Consider the following 15,464-nt stretch of genomic DNA (forward strand, 5'->3'; position numbering starts at 1 on the left):
CCTAACCAATTCTTGCTTACCTGTCAGTCTCACGAATGCGCTATTTCGAGAGCGACACTCGCATGCTTGGGATATTTCGCGCCGCACGTTGTATAGTGCGCTATATTTACCGACACTATCGCAAGCGGATCATCGGACCGTCGGAGGTGCTATAAGAATGTTCGGACGCACATTGAACTATTTTTGGCGTGAGTCGGGAGTAAACGGGCTCCGCCAGACCCTCGTGCGTATACGTTGGAGTCTCTCTTTGTTATTCCCCACGGGGCTCCATCGAGGACGTTCTTGCGAAAGTACGCGTGGTAGAAGTACGCAAGAAGTACTAACTGCCGGCAACGTTAGCTTGTCGTGTGAGAAAAACAATTATGTTAAAATGGAGAAAGTGAAGATGTTTTTTTTTTCTTTTTTCGGAAATCGTGCAAAATAAAAGAAGGAATACGGTGTAATGGAAATAGCTCGTGTGTCTCTGCCCCACATTGTACTATGTATTCTCGGAATAACTTAGAAGGAATGCATACTTGCCGGTTTTTACACAATGGCGTAAACTTATGCTAAACTTCCATTGCGTAAGAAAGTTGCTTACACCCCCCCCTCTTTCTTCATTCACATGTCGTTATTTCATGATGTTACCTTTTCATTTCGTTTATTACATACATTTTTCTACTTGCAACTTGCAGGCATTTCCCCTCACGTACAGTCGCGCTCAAAATAAGCTGCAACACGGTGTCCGTGGCGTATCAGGAGCTACAAGATTGTACGGCGGGGCCGACATACGAAAAATTAGTTTAGTAAATAACAGCAACTTCAGCGTTGTTTAGTTGTCCCAATTGTGTTTTTTTTTTTCGTATGTCGGCGCCGCATCGCAGTCTTGGGGCGACATCGACCACTGTTGCCCCGTTGCAGCTAATATTGAACGCGACTGTACGCTTACGATCACCTGTGTCGTAATATTTTCGTGTCAGCTAGTTCCTGAAATCTTGCTGCTTATCGTGTTCTCGTACTCACTGAAGTCCCTGCTGCTACTCTTTGTTTCAAGCTTATTTCCAAGGCCGAGCCACACTTCCTTTTTCGCACACATGCATGAGGGCGCTCATGAACCTTCGGCTTTTCCTCCTGTATCGCCCGCAGCTGACATGAGCGCAACTTACGGACTATTTGATTTAATCTAGGCAACGGCTTACACCTCCCAAACCGAGTTCCATGAAAATAGTGTTGCCAAAAGCACTTCTTTTAATTGTCTTTGACTAGCTCAGTAGTAGCACGATTCAGTAAATCTTCGTGCAATAGAAAGTTCTCCTTGGGCGCGAATGCTTTCCTCTGGCCTTGACCGGGCATACTGTCCTGCTCGTCCTTTCTATAGGGTCAGTGGCTCATCGATCACAATTACAAAGGAACAAGCCAGCAGGCGTGAGGGAGACGACCGCTGTGCACAAATAAAGATATATTGTTCTGTTTCATCAAGCTGCTCCGCGTCCAACAGCAACAACAAAATGCAAGGTATAGCAGTCACTGCTTTTACGATGTGCAGAGCTGAGTTCACGCGCTCAAGCGAGCATACAAGCGATGGCGCAAGCCACAACAGCATCGAGAAAACAAAGCCACAGAGGTGAAACGATGAAAATAAATGTTACCTCGATACTATTGAACAAGCTAAATTTGCCCGGTCGAAATACTATTGCATGTACTGTTCTGACATTTTTTTTAACACTATAATTCCGTTCTATTTTTTATCCTTTGTCTCCGCTTCTTACATTAACTCTGCGTCAAGCCTGCTGTTCACGAAATATGGCATTTAGCTGCTATCCAGCGATATTATAAGGTCGAAGCTGTTCGACCACCGCCAGAACAAGCGTTCCAATTCACATATAGATATACTTGTTTCCACACTTCTGTTCTCGCTATTGTGACCCTGTTACAAAACTGGCTGAATCGCAAATAACTTTTTTGGTCGTTTCGGGACGAGTTGTAAACATGAAAGCGAACTCTGTAAAATCCTGAGACCATTACAAATAATTAAATAATGAGGTTTAATGTCCAGAAACTGCCCAGTGCGTCATTACGAACGCTATAGTGGAGGCTTCCGAAAAACTCAAAGATGCTGACTGAAAAATTTCGGGCTCCCAGCCACGGTGGCCGCACTCCGACGGGGGTAGATTAAAAAAAAAAGGCATATCTCATTGCACGAAGAATGTCTACGGTAATGCGTTTAGCATTAAAACAATAAAGCCAAACAGCTTATTTACACCAACGAAATGCCTTACGTATGGGCCGTGCACTACAGCGGGAGTCATCTCTCGCGTTTCCCTATGAACACTCTGCGCCATCTAGCGGTGCCGCCACGAAGCTTGCGTGCGGCCACCTAAATACACGGCTCGCCGGTGCGTGCCAATGACGACAGTTTTGCACCCTGGAGTTCTTTAACGTCCACCCAATGCACGGTGCGCGTGCGTTCTTTTTTTTTCGGTTCGAGCACTTGATTCACACCTGCACTCCCCCATTAAGATATGCCAGCAAAGAACAGAGGCGATTTCGTGATGCAGGAATAGGTGACGAGCTGACCAACTCGCATGAACGCATGAATGCAATATCTATGTGGGCGTCGTTCTATCGGCGATGATCGTTCACGCGTACATACTATCAGCTGTAGTATACTATAGCGTTCTGCACATTTGGCACTCGTAAATGAACTCACTGTTATGAACAAGTCTTTATAATTATACAGATATGTTCTTCGCCATGGACAATTGAAGGAAATGTCGTTGGCACACTGCTTAGTCATATGGTCAAAAAGAGAGGAGGAACAGACAAAACGAGAACTAATGGTGACACAAACACACACACACACTCAAAAAAAAGAAAGGACCCTCGAACTCGAGTATGAAACAGGAATATTATAGGGGTAACCAGTGGCGTAGCTAGGTCGTCTGGCACCCGGGGCCCATAGGTCTTCTGTCACCCCCCCCCCCCCCGGGTGTAGTCGAGGAAGGCGAGGATATCGACAATTTCCGGGTTTCAGCACCAGTACAGCCGCCTTGGATACCGCGCACGTCCGCCGGGTCCCCCTCTCTTTCGCTTTCTTTCCCAGAGATCGCGAATGCAGCAGGTATTGGCGGTGAGGAGTTACGGAGTCGCCATCTACCGGAAGCGCCTCGCTGGCGTAGTATGAGGGATCACGCGGCGCGCTGCTCATAGGTTTTGCTGTCAGCGCACACTGAAAACACCACGCGGGAGCTCTCCCGGACATTTCTGTAAGTACTTTCAAAACTAGAGAAGTTTTTTTACTGTCTAAATAATAACCTTGGGCAAACTGAAAGCACAGAATCGTTTACAGACGCTATCTCTTTACCGAATATGTACGGTGAACGCCACAGTGCGCGGTCGCCGCGATGGAGTCTCCCGAACCGGCTTCTTGCGTGAAAGGTAGGCAAACTCTGAGAGCAAACTATGTGAAATATGTTCTTATAGTGTTTGTATAACTAAATGGAGCGTAATAGAATGAAGCCTCAAGGCAGCGATCGCACAGCTTCGCAGCGACCGACTGCGCGTCTGCACGCTTGTCCGCGCACTTTTTCGCTTTCGCCGCGTGCGCGTTTTCGCACCATGCCATGAGCTTTAGGCCGCAAAATGTGAGCATTTGACAGTACACAAGCAACCATTGTTGCGTGGGCGCTATCAGAGCAGTTCAAAAATAATTTCATTGTAGAGACTTCGACGCCTACGCCTGTGATGTGCCGTAGCGATGATTCAATCTTCTTTTTTTTTTCTAAATTCTTGGACGTTTCAATATTATTTCTCGAGTTGCCTCGCACTATATATTTATTGTTCTCAGCCTGCGATTTCCCGCGGCTTCTTTTTTTGTTATCCGGTGCATTAATTCATAACGCAAACATGACCATGTGCCATGCTTTTTTTAATGTGCTTCTTACCGCTCCCTTTCCACTCCAGTGAACTTGCCAGTATCTATAGCATCGACAAGTTCATAGACCAAACCGTAATGACATTAGTCGGGCAGCGGACTCGGGCGAGCGTCTCAGTGCGCGTTTTTCGAGCATCGCAGACCCGGCGCCGTAGCAGAAATCTTCTTCGCGTCTGTGCTTGCTGCATACCCGAGTTGTAGCCGGTGACTGTTTGCCGGTTTTATGTTTCGCGAGCCAAGCTTCACGCAGCTTCTTGTCCTGCGGCTACGTATGAATAAGGCTGACACCGGGCTCCGGTGCGTACGTCCGGCACTGCGGCACCGAGCAGTAGCCTAGCATGTTGCCCCACTAACATTTGTAATGCTTTCAATCATTGTAAAGGAGACCCTCGAAGCGGGAAAATCTCGCCAATAAATGAGGACCGCAGCGTACGAGGGAATTTAAAACTCTCGTTTTCAGCTCGCTTCGGCACTCCCGAAGCAGCCGATGCGGCCGCTATGTCCGTGTGATCCCTAATAGCACGTCACGCCGACGGTGGCGCCAGCTGTTCCAGTGGTAGAGCTCGAGGCCAATGCACGCAGTTTTTTCTGCGCCAAATAACACAGGGCGCTGCACTGATAACTTGTGATAAGCTTATGTGCACATCTTCTGTCAGACTCTAAGGCTTGGTAACCAATACAAATGCGGCATCGTGGCAAATACGGCTCACGTCACAAGTAAAAAAAACATTTCATAATGTTTTAATTACCAAATTAATTTTAGCGGCAACATTGCATTTGCAAAAGTGAAGGCCGACATTCACATCTTGCCCAACAACAACTTCACAAAAATCGTCGTAACTACCATGCCCCACAGTATTCTGGCTGTGGGCCGCCCTGAACGAAAACGAAAATTAAATTGTGTCTCAGTGACGCTGATCTCCCCGCCATATTAGAAAAACGGAAAACGCCACCTGCCTCCCTGCTGCGCGGGCGCCATTGTAATGACAATTACGAGTTCTCTTCATTGTGATCAATAAAGCCTTGTTTTTATTTGCTGCTATACGGACAAACGTGATTATCCGAGCTGCGGTACCACCAAAAGATTGGGAACAGAATAGAGCACGTCACCATTAAAAAAAAAAAAAAGACCGCGATGAAGCCCGTGCCAGCGAAACCTGTTGGTCTGTACTCGCAATGGAGAGGGTTAAGGGATCAACCTCACTGGTCCACTATTTCATATTTCTTTCTTTCGCTACTACCATACTGGGCGCCGCCCGCAGTGCCAAAGTACTGTAGGTTGTAGCACCCAAAACGATTTTGTGTAAGAAGTTTTTGTTGATTTAATAATACGACTTTGATTCCTCAATTCTGGAATTGAAGTGCTTCCTCTATAAGTACTAATTAAGGGATTATTAAGGATATGATTATTACTTATCTGCCATAGTTTCCACGCTACCGAGTTCCTAGTAATCACAAAGACACATAACTTCATAGAATATCGGGAAATATCCTTACAAAATTCGCGTTTTTTTTTTTGTAAAATTCTGTGCAGCTAACACAGACGCTGTACTCATGACATGAAGTCACGCAAGAACAACAGTTTTCTGAAACTTCCGAGGGTAAGAAGGAAAGCGTGAAACATAACGGCAGGTTTCGCAGTGGCTTCTCGTAGCGAGCGGGAGAGGGGAAGTAAAAGCGAGTTGAACATCACGGCGCCTGCGACTATATACAGCTATAATACAGCCTGTCGAGTCATACTCCGCCAAACTCTTCGGCCGCACCGAGTCTGAAGACAATCGAGAGAATCCCATTCGCGACTTTTGACGGCCGTACTTATGCAACGTCGCTGTCAACGAACGCTTCGCCGTGAACGAGAGCGCCGCGTGCGCTCGTTGAACGCCCTCTTGCTGCTGTCTTTGTTCGTCTTCGCTGCGCGCTCTGAACGGAAGGACCCAAGAACCTCAACGCCTTACAACGCCTTACTCTATGTTTAGCGACTCCTGCTCCAAGCATGAACGCGTGGCACGAGCGCACCCCACATGAAACATTCCGCTAAGGCGAATAGTTTAGCGACCATTTCGCGAATTAAATTTTTTAGCCCGCACATTCGTGCAACCATTTCGTGGGGGGTTGATAGAGCTGCAGCCGACAATTCTGCGGCGCAACGCATCGGGTACATGAGCTCGGGCTACTGGATACTGGAGCATTCTTTGCCATTTGCGCCCAGTCAAGCCGGCGGAATGAGGGGTGTCTTCAGGCATATGACACCCCCCCACTGGCCCCTTGCACCCGGGGCCCACGGCCCCCCGGCCCCCCCTGTTGCTACGCCACTGGGGGTAACTAGAGTTCAGCCCTATGCAGTAGTCACCGAGGGTTAGAATAGCTAGAAAGATTAAAGAGGCTTCTAAAGAATATATTTATGCATCTGGCCCAGCCAACAGAACTGCTGGTGTTCATTAAAGTTTACTCTCTCTCTCTCTGAGCAAGTAGTACGTGCATTTGAGAGAACCCCATAACGAGTCATTCACAATCACAAAAGCATTCTTAGCCGCTTATATCGCTGATATTAATTCTCAATGTAACTGCTGGAGTAGCGAATATTTAATAAGAACAAATGAACAGCTTCAATTTATGTGAAACAACTCATCATTGCTTGCGCACTGCGAATGATCTGAAGCAATAAATGCGGCCAGCGCAAGGAAAATAAATTGTTTAAATGAACTTCGAAAAACAAGTTGAGCTACATCATCTTCAGCTCAAAGTGCCTTCGCATTCGTAATAACCCTTGCGCAAGTTCTGTGGCTATTAATTTTTCTCACGTGCGGCTGAAAGTTAGCCAGGAAGAAGACTCGAGGTAAATGAAGGTCTTGATTTATGGTAGGCAAGCGACCAAAATATACTGAACGAAGTGGTACGCGACTTACACGCCAGTCGAGAAGTAGAGAGAGAGAGAGCAAGGACAGGAAAGGCAGGGAGGTAAACCAGATAAGCACCCAGTTTGCTACCCTACACTGGGGGTGGGGTAAACGAGAATAGAAAGAGAAAGAGGAGAAAAAGGAGAGAGTAAGCACTGAGTGCGTGTGGGACGATGCACAGGAACACTGTAAACTGTCTCTTAAGCCGGTGCACTTGAAGTATTGTACTAGCGCACGAATCGCTTTTCGTGCCAGTGACGGGTGTGGCCACAGTCCCAGTGTCTTTGATTTGGAGAACGGTCTTGAGTGTAGTCGGTTTAAAGTTTCCCACAGAGAGAGGCGTTCTACTTAACAGCGAGATCAGGTACACAATAGGCGCGCGATGGTTTCCACGCACCCACAGGAGTCGCACACCGGGCTCTCGGCCATTCCAGTCGAGAAGTAAAGTTTAATTAGTGTTTCCAGCTCCAGCGCCTATACTGAATGTACTTAAATAGCCACGCACTCAGCTCTGCACTACTGAGAAACCTGATCCACGAACCGGAATAAGAGCGCACAAATGGCTCAGCTTGCAGCGCACCGAACCTCGCGACCGATGGAAATAGTTTGCGGACATTTCCCCGCTGCGTGGTAACGGCCGCACTTTCTCGCACCTCTCCTCGTAAACGCATTCACAAAGTCTCCCTCTAAGAGCGTCTTTTCTTTTCCTGTTTTCTTTTTTTTTTTTACTTCATTCATCACGTTATGTGTCATGCCTAGCAACTGTGGGCCGCTTCTATATAGGCGACTCGCGCGAATTTGTTTTTTACTGCGTCTTCCAGGACGGCGCCTGATCTGTCGGAAAGGAAAACGTTTATTACCTCTCGTAGATTAATCCTTTTTTGCCGATGCTGCACAACGCTCGTAATGTAATGCGAGCGTAAATATCCTCGGGCGGTGCGCTTTTTTCTTCTCTTTTTTTTTCAGCGTGGAAGCTCTCAGTAGAAAGCAGGAAGCATTTGCGGATCGCTTCTTTGTGCTGGGTCGAACGACGCAGCTCACGTTAATCCTGGATGTGGTTTATGACTCGGCGTTCACTAATGCTCCACGACCATGATCGTATCATTTTTCTTACTCTAAAGACGGTTTTCACCTTCCTCTCTTTCTTTTTATCTTTCTTTCCTTCGTTTTCGTTCTTTCTTGTTCATTGTGAAACTACTCTGCGAAAGAAACAGCAGTATTACCGGCTGATTGTTGTCGCTTGCTTCGGTTTTCTATTCGAAAAGAGCAAGTGAGGTAGACACAAGAGATGGGAAGCGTTCGGCAACCCTCTTTCGGTTGCGCTTGTTCTGTTTCGATTACACTAGGTTTGTTTTGCTTAAGAAGAGCCGTGTAGGAAAGGGTGAACGAGGTGGTTGAAGATGATAATGAAAGGAGAAAGATTGGAAGGAAAGCCCGTAAGTCGAGATCGGCCTGCAAATGCGTACCATCCACAAAAACGTACAAAGTAAGAATCGCTGTTGGCTCAACAATCCAGAAGCCTCCTTCCTAAGTGAAACAATAGCACCCGTCTCAACTCATCAAGCTACATGCTTACAACGCCCATTTCTCTATATGCTATAGAAAGGGCAACGGCAGGCGCCTACTTTCCTTTAAAAAGAACGGAGGGGGAGGCATTGGGGATCAGGAGAAGGGAGGGCTTTGTGCACTCCGCATCTTCCTCCCTGTCTGCTTCGCCACGGAGCCATCCACGGGAGCAACAGCATCCCAAAGGGAGTCGCTGCTTTCCCCCTCCCCTTTTCCCTTTTTCCCTTCACTCCCGTTCTCTCCGCGAAAAACGCGCGCCCGTATCGATCCGGCGTCTTGGCGAGGAGACGGGCAGCAGCGGCGTTGCGATACAGCGGCGAGGGTGACGCCATAGCTTCGCTTCGGCACAACGTCCAGCGGCAGCAAAGGGGCCTGCAGCGCGCACGCGCACTGGCGTCGTCGCCGGGGCAACGCTGCTCGTGCGAATCGGCCCCGCTTCGATCGGCCCCAGAATGCGCGCGGGCGACATGTTGGACGAAGGTTGCATCCGTCGCTACCGCGCTAGCTGAGTGAACTCCGCTTCCAAAACGTCGAGTCCCGTCTCTTCGAGGGGAGAGAGAACACCTCGACGAGGCTGCAGCAGCTTCGGCCGCGGGACCACCATGGGAACCGTGCTGAGCTTCTCTCCGAGAGACCGCAAGCCGCAGAGCTACAGTGAGTACAACCTGTACAGCTACGAGCAGCTCAACAACGCCAAGAACAGCCAGCACTCCGTCAAGATGGGCCACCACCAGGACAGGATGGCGGCGCCGCCGGCGTCTCAAACGCAGCCGCCCATCACCGGTGGAGGCCACAACCACCACCACCATCATCACGGTCACCACCACGGCAATAACCACAACAACAACAACAATAATAATAACAACAACCAAAACCACCATGGCGGCAACCACTTGAAGAAGCACACGCTGTTCATCAACGCGCTGAGCTGGAAGCACTTCAACGTCTCAACCAAGAAGAAGGCGGAAAAGAATAAATCAGCGGCCGCGCAGCGCCAGCCCCTGGAACCCGTCGACCCCAACAAGAACGTTCACAAGTCACTCTCCTGCTACAACCTTGGACTCGACATCGTGGGCTCGGGCCGCACGCTCGTCGACCGGCCGCCAACGGGAGCGAAGCCGGCCCCGCCTCCGCTGCCACCGAAGCCGGCCGTGGTGAGACCGGCTCCACCCAAACCGGCTGGATCTCATCAGTCCGGTGGGAGTCCTCAGCGCAAGACAGTAATCCAAGCCTCAACGTCCGAACTTCTCCGCTGCCTGGGTGAGTTCCTCGGGCAGCGCTGCAAGCGACTTCGCGACTTCCAGCCAGGCGACGCAGTTCTCTGGCTGCGAACCGTGGACAGGTCGCTGCTGCTGCAGGGCTGGCAGGACATCGCCTTCATCAACCCTGCAAACGTAGTCTTCCTGTACATGCTGGTGCGCGAGCTCGTCGACGAGGACGTGACCAGCGAGCGCGAGCTGCAGGCAGTCGTGCTGACGTGCCTGTACCTGTCGTACGCGTATATGGGCAACGAGATATCGTATCCACTCAAGCCCTTCCTGGTTGACGAGAACCGGGACAAGTTCTGGGACCGCTGCCTTCAGATTATTGAAAGCCTGAGCTCCAGCATGCTGCGCATCAACAGCGAGCCGGGCTTCTTCACTGAAGTATTCACCGAGCTCAAGGCGTGTGCGCCCCAGCCGGCGACGTCGATGGCCCCCACGGCACGCGTCTGTTGAAGACCGCCCACAGCCCCGCCATCGACGGGGCTTCTTCACTCTAGTATCAAGGTTTCGCCAAATAAGGTCCTCTCCGAGCGACAGAGCGAGAAGCCAGCACCCGTCCTTCTGTCTAAGCCGTCACCTCAGCGCTGTGTTGACTCCGGTGTACGCTGCGTCGACGTGCTGTTGCCCTTCACTCTTCGACGCACGTTGATCAAAAGCTCTTTGTCTTTCTTGCTGCTGCTTTTCCCGTCACCCTCCTATCTTCAACTTTGAACGCTCGTACGGTTTAGGAGTGAAGAGCTTGGACACGGCGAGCTTGTGCTTTCATTTGTTTGCGGATTGGGAGTAAAAAAAACATCGTGGTGAAAGCAATGTCCTGGAAGTCACCTAAGCAAAGAAAGAGCACCTTGCTTTCCGCAGTTGATTTAACCATCCGTTCACTTGCTGCACACATGTTCCTTGAGGCAAAAAGCCTGTTTTTACGTTATGCGGTCCCTATTGATACAGCTGAGTTCTTCTGGGGAAAAAAAGATGCTGCGCGATAACGCTTGCGCTACACCGGAGGGTACGGAACGTTGAACGGCGGTCATTCGTGGACTCAAGAATGGCGTCGACGGAGCAGCATCCGCCATAACTGCCAAAAAGAAACATGTGGAATGGGAGGGGGAGTGTATGAAGAGCATCAGAAAAGGCAGCCTCGACTGGTGGCGCTTAGCTTGCGCAGTGTCTTGCGTGCGTGACACCGGACGGGAGAAAAGCCTGAACATGACGCGATGCTCCGTGTGTTCAAGGCCGCTGACGCGGTTGACTGTGCGACAAAGATTGCAATGTAGGTGTGACTCGCCAACGCCTAGCGGCGGGCAACCCGGTGAAGTTTGTCCGAGCACCAGCTTTCTTCTCCGCAAAACCCCAGGTACTCGCCATCCCTCTGCTACCGTTGTTACGACTCACTTGTTGCGGGACAATGCTGCAATATTTTCTTCTTCTTTCCCCTCTCTTTCTCTTACTTTTGTCATCTACCGCTTGTTTCAATTATTTTTTTCTCTTGTGAGTTACACTGTCCGACAAGAAACCGCACCAAGTACCACATGTGAAAGGATGATCATTTTGTTCGTAAGCTACTCATGTGTACGCTAACTACGTCTCTCTGAATGCTCACGTTCGAGGGAGCCCCTATGTATAGATCGAGCGACGGAGAGATTATCGAACGAAAGTTCGCTTTGGTCACAGCCAGAGTGGAATTTTTAGTACAGGGCACGTCTGTGTATCGATCGTCTTTGCGACTGCCTTACGGTTGCATCGACGCTTTCATTTCTTCTTTCTTCATTACCTGTTAATTGCGTACTTATTCTGCTACGACAAAAAAAAAAGAAATAATGAAAAGAGAGGAATAACCAGTACAAATATTGTTAGAAAAAACGGAAACCGAATATCCTTTTGAATCTCGAGACGCTAAGTGATATAGTCGGACAGGTTCGATTTCGCTTAGTTTTCGTTTAGCTTTACTTTGCATCATGTAACGTTAGTGGAATCAAAACAGAATGCTGAAGGAGAATGGAGTGAGACCATGCTGCATAAACTCAAAGAAACCTTCAAAGAAACTATGAAAATGCGCTGTGCCAACGTTGTAATCACTTAGCCGATCTCGTGTAGGAACGGCGGAAGAAGACTCAGGAGATACTTTAGATCGTACACAACGCTGCTGAAACGGACGCTTCTGCGCATATATTGTGCCCAAAATCTATCCAGCGAAAGTAGACTGCTGGACGTGTTGCGAAGACGCTCAAATGGCGAGAGAGTCCCCAAAAGCCATGACACAATATCTATTTTATGAGATCGCCGTTTTTGGGGTTCGCACATAGTAACCATTACTCTTTCATTTCTTTCCTTCTCGTTTCTAGCCGGAGAAACTTTCGCGGCGAGCGAAACAAAACAATAAATAACCGCTACAAAGCAACGGCAACCAATAGTTGTTATCTATGTTTCTTGTGATACAGTACCAGAAGAAATACGTCCACTTCGTAGCCGCTGTCTTTTCTTTCGCAGTCACGATGTGTTATTTTAGTACGCAGTTACGCTGTGGCAGCGCGTATACGGTTACACGAAGCAGGAAATGATCTGAGCTGAATATCTTTTCTACAGTCTTTGTTTCTGTAGGTGTAAATAGAACTGTTCAATGAGGACGCGGCGAAGCACTTTCACTTTGTCGGCTGCTTTCTATGGAGAGCGGAAGCGCTGCAAGAAAACTCTACGGCAATGCTGGGGCGCCGCGGAGACCCGGCAGCCATCTTGCGCGGAATTCGCGAGCTTCCCTGCAGGAACACCCTTCCCCCCTCCCCCTCCCTCAAAAGAAAAAAAAGAAATAGGGGGCGCTCATCGATCGCGCCGACTTCCCCAGCGGCGCGCCCTCGGTAACGCCTGCGGAGTATTGCGCATGCGTAGCGCGGTGGCAGCCTGCCGCGCATTACTCACCGAAACCGTTGTAGGTGGCGGCTCCTCCCAAAACGACGCTTTATTCAATTTCTGCTTTTTAGGTTGCTGTTTCTGCAACGTACGGTCGCTTTAACATACGTTGTTCGATGCTCGAATTTCACTGCGGGACGAACTAGAGAGCAGCCTCATGTTGTAGGCCATTTTTTGCGAGCCAGCACTGAGTGCGACGTTGCCCACGGGGTCGAGTCCGTCGAGTGATGTCAAACGAGGGAAAACTAGAGAAAAAAAAGCACGTGCCCAGACCGTTTCCAAGCGCACATCAGCAACACTAAGGCTTTATTTCGCACATCTGCTACATAACGAGATCGTGCTGAAAAAAAAAGGGTGGGGGGGAAAGAAAAATGGTGTATATTGCATGAACAAAGACAACAGCCATATATTCGTTGCAGTCAGCGTGTTGTCATGAAAATTAACGTACATACTTCGTGAACTCATTCACGCAAACCTGAAACCCGCAGCTGACTACAAGTAAGTCATTGCTTCATGTTTGTCTTCGGCGTCGAACTGCTTACGTCGCATTTCGCTCAGTCTCCTCTACTTTCGACGGTGACGCCGTAGGTAGCCAAACGAAGTTCAAGGCTCACTGTTACTTCCGGCGAGCGTTGGTAATGTAAGAAATCACATTCACAACCACGGAGCTAAAGCTAAAGTCGTCCTCAAAAAGGGTTCGGCGTTGCTGGAATCTCAAGCACTCAGTGCTCGCTGCGTACCTCTCATTCGCGCACGTGAAGCGTGCTTCACCGCGCCAAACCTGTTATTGCGGTAAAGCATGCTTCTTGTAGAACCACTTTTCTGCATAATTTCAGGAGGGCCGGTAATGGAACGACCACGCACAAGCTATGTACTAGCCTCCAACTGTATATTGTTGCTCTTTTGCATCAGAACGCTTACATAAATTATATGCCAAATTTCTATTTATTGCAGCTTCTTGTCAAACATGATCTGCCGCACGCTATATCTGTCCGTGACATCGGCTACTATGTTAATGATAGCTGAACGTTGTATTGTTGATAGGTTCTGGGCACTTCGAGCGTTCTTTTTTTCTTGTGACAGGCGTCAATGGATGGTTTCTGTGTTGCTTAATTAGGCAAGTGAGCGCCAAAATGTGATCTGCTGGCGTCTGTGTCCATGCAACGTGTTTCGGAAGTTATTGCTTTCAGCAAACAAATAACACCTACCATTGTGAAGCAGAGAAAGAGGTGAAAGTTGTTATTTTCGTTTATAAGGAGTTCGGTTGCCAATTCTGGTAATGTGCGCTCGCGATGTTTCCGAGTTGCATGGCAACGCTGAAGTCACAGTTCATCTCTGCGTATCGAGTGCTACAACTCATTGCATAGTCATTACTACAATGCATAAGTCACCTGTTACAATATCCGGTAGAAGTGTTCTCGGATAGTGGTGTTGATGTACCCGAGCATGTCTGTTCTTTCTCTTCACCGAAGCTTCGACTGATGACAAAACAAAAAAAGAAGTACCACCGAGAACTACGTGCGAAGCTTGTGCTGCTCATTTGTACAAAACCTATACCTGCTGGGGGAGCAAAAAAAATAAAGATTGTTCAGACCTTTTCCACCATGTGTGTCGTGCTTTTTATTTTTTTTTCCGGCTTTCAGAAAGAATGCAAGCCACGGCTTCGAGTGCGACACCTCTCTTAAATTAGCAATAACACTATGCCTTAGTTACGTTAATCGTGGTTGAGCCGAGACCATGTTACCATCTGACGCAGTTATACTTCGAAAGCATTTATGCCCGTAAGCGTTGTTACTGCGGTTAACGCAAAAGCTGCGGTTATGACGTCCGTGTATGGACAGTGAAAGGGCGTATACAAAAGCGGTGAAATTAACCAGAAGTGGTGCTAATGTGCTGCCCTGCACGGGGAAAAGGGTCAGGTGAGAAATAGAAAGAGAGATAGACACAAACGAAATAAACCACGTAAACACCTATGTGGTAGCAACGGTAGCAGGTAGCGTTATCAAATTTTATTGTGCAGGCCAGCGGACCTCAACAACTTCAACAACTCCGCGCAGAAAGCAATATTACTTTGCCCGCGCGAAGTGCCTTTGGGAGACCTAGCGTTATTAAATGAGCATAATTGTGCCAGCCTCCTGCTTATGTTTATCTATACAGCAGTAGCAAGCCTGTCTTATTTGCCATACACGTTATAACATACTCAGCGACATTCCAAGAGACTCTCGGAAGGATAAATTGTCGGTATCGATCGCCAGGCTAAACCCGCCTGTTGCCGCAATCCACAGCGATCACTACTATTGGCGTGCCTTACTTGACTCGACTGCGCAAATTTCTTATAGTTGTCATCCCTGCCATTCTTAGTTCATTCTTTTCTCTAAACTTTTGTACCCATATTTTAATACAGAAGTGCTCCATGAGAATATACAAAAGCTGGTGAATCATCAACTGCTGGAAACAGAAGTAGATCAGCAAATAACCATCATGCTAAAGGTAAGTCATGCGTTAGACAAGACTACTTACAATAAAAAACGTATCAGGATTATGCAAATACGCAGTAAATTAAAGATGCTGCAAAACACAGACGTGTACTACACGCAACCAGAGCGCAGGTTACAAAGTTAGTATTAAAAAAAGTGCTGATTTCTCATTGAATTCATAAATATTTGGTGAAAACACAATAGGAGCTCAGTAGGTGAGAAATCACAAACTTGACACTACAGAAAGGATTAGAAAGTTTCACCACCTCTTGCTTGTGATGCTTACCATTTAAATTTACTGCAATTAGCAGACAGTATTCGAGAAAACAAAAGCAATAATTTCCTACATTACCTCCCCAATCATCTCTCCTCATTTCAAAGTAAGGGGGAGTGCACTGTTCTTCCTAACTGTCAGTGCTTACATAAAATAAACTGGCAGAAAAGT

General features: G+C 48.2%; 1 protein-coding gene across 1 annotated transcript; it reads left to right on the forward strand.

Annotated features, from left to right (window-relative positions):
• Positions 1-8,802: 8,802 nt before the first annotated feature.
• Cdk5alpha (Cdk5 activator-like protein) lies at positions 8,803-14,142 on the forward strand. Its single transcript, XM_050188347.3, has one exon. The coding sequence runs from the start codon at positions 8,979-8,981 to the stop codon at positions 10,092-10,094; it is 1,116 nt and encodes a 371-aa protein (XP_050044304.2). The 5' UTR covers positions 8,803-8,978; the 3' UTR covers positions 10,095-14,142.
• The last annotated feature ends 1,322 nt before the right edge of the window (positions 14,143-15,464 follow it).

Source organism: Dermacentor andersoni, chromosome 2 (assembly GCF_023375885.2).
Source record: "Dermacentor andersoni chromosome 2, qqDerAnde1_hic_scaffold, whole genome shotgun sequence".
NCBI classification, from domain to species: domain Eukaryota; kingdom Metazoa; phylum Arthropoda; class Arachnida; order Ixodida; family Ixodidae; genus Dermacentor; species Dermacentor andersoni.

Excerpts from the sequence above, each read along its gene's own strand:
- Cdk5alpha (XM_050188347.3), top strand. The coding sequence starts at position 8,979 with ATGGGAACCGTGCTGAGCTTCTCTCCGAGAGACCGCAAGCCGCAGAGC.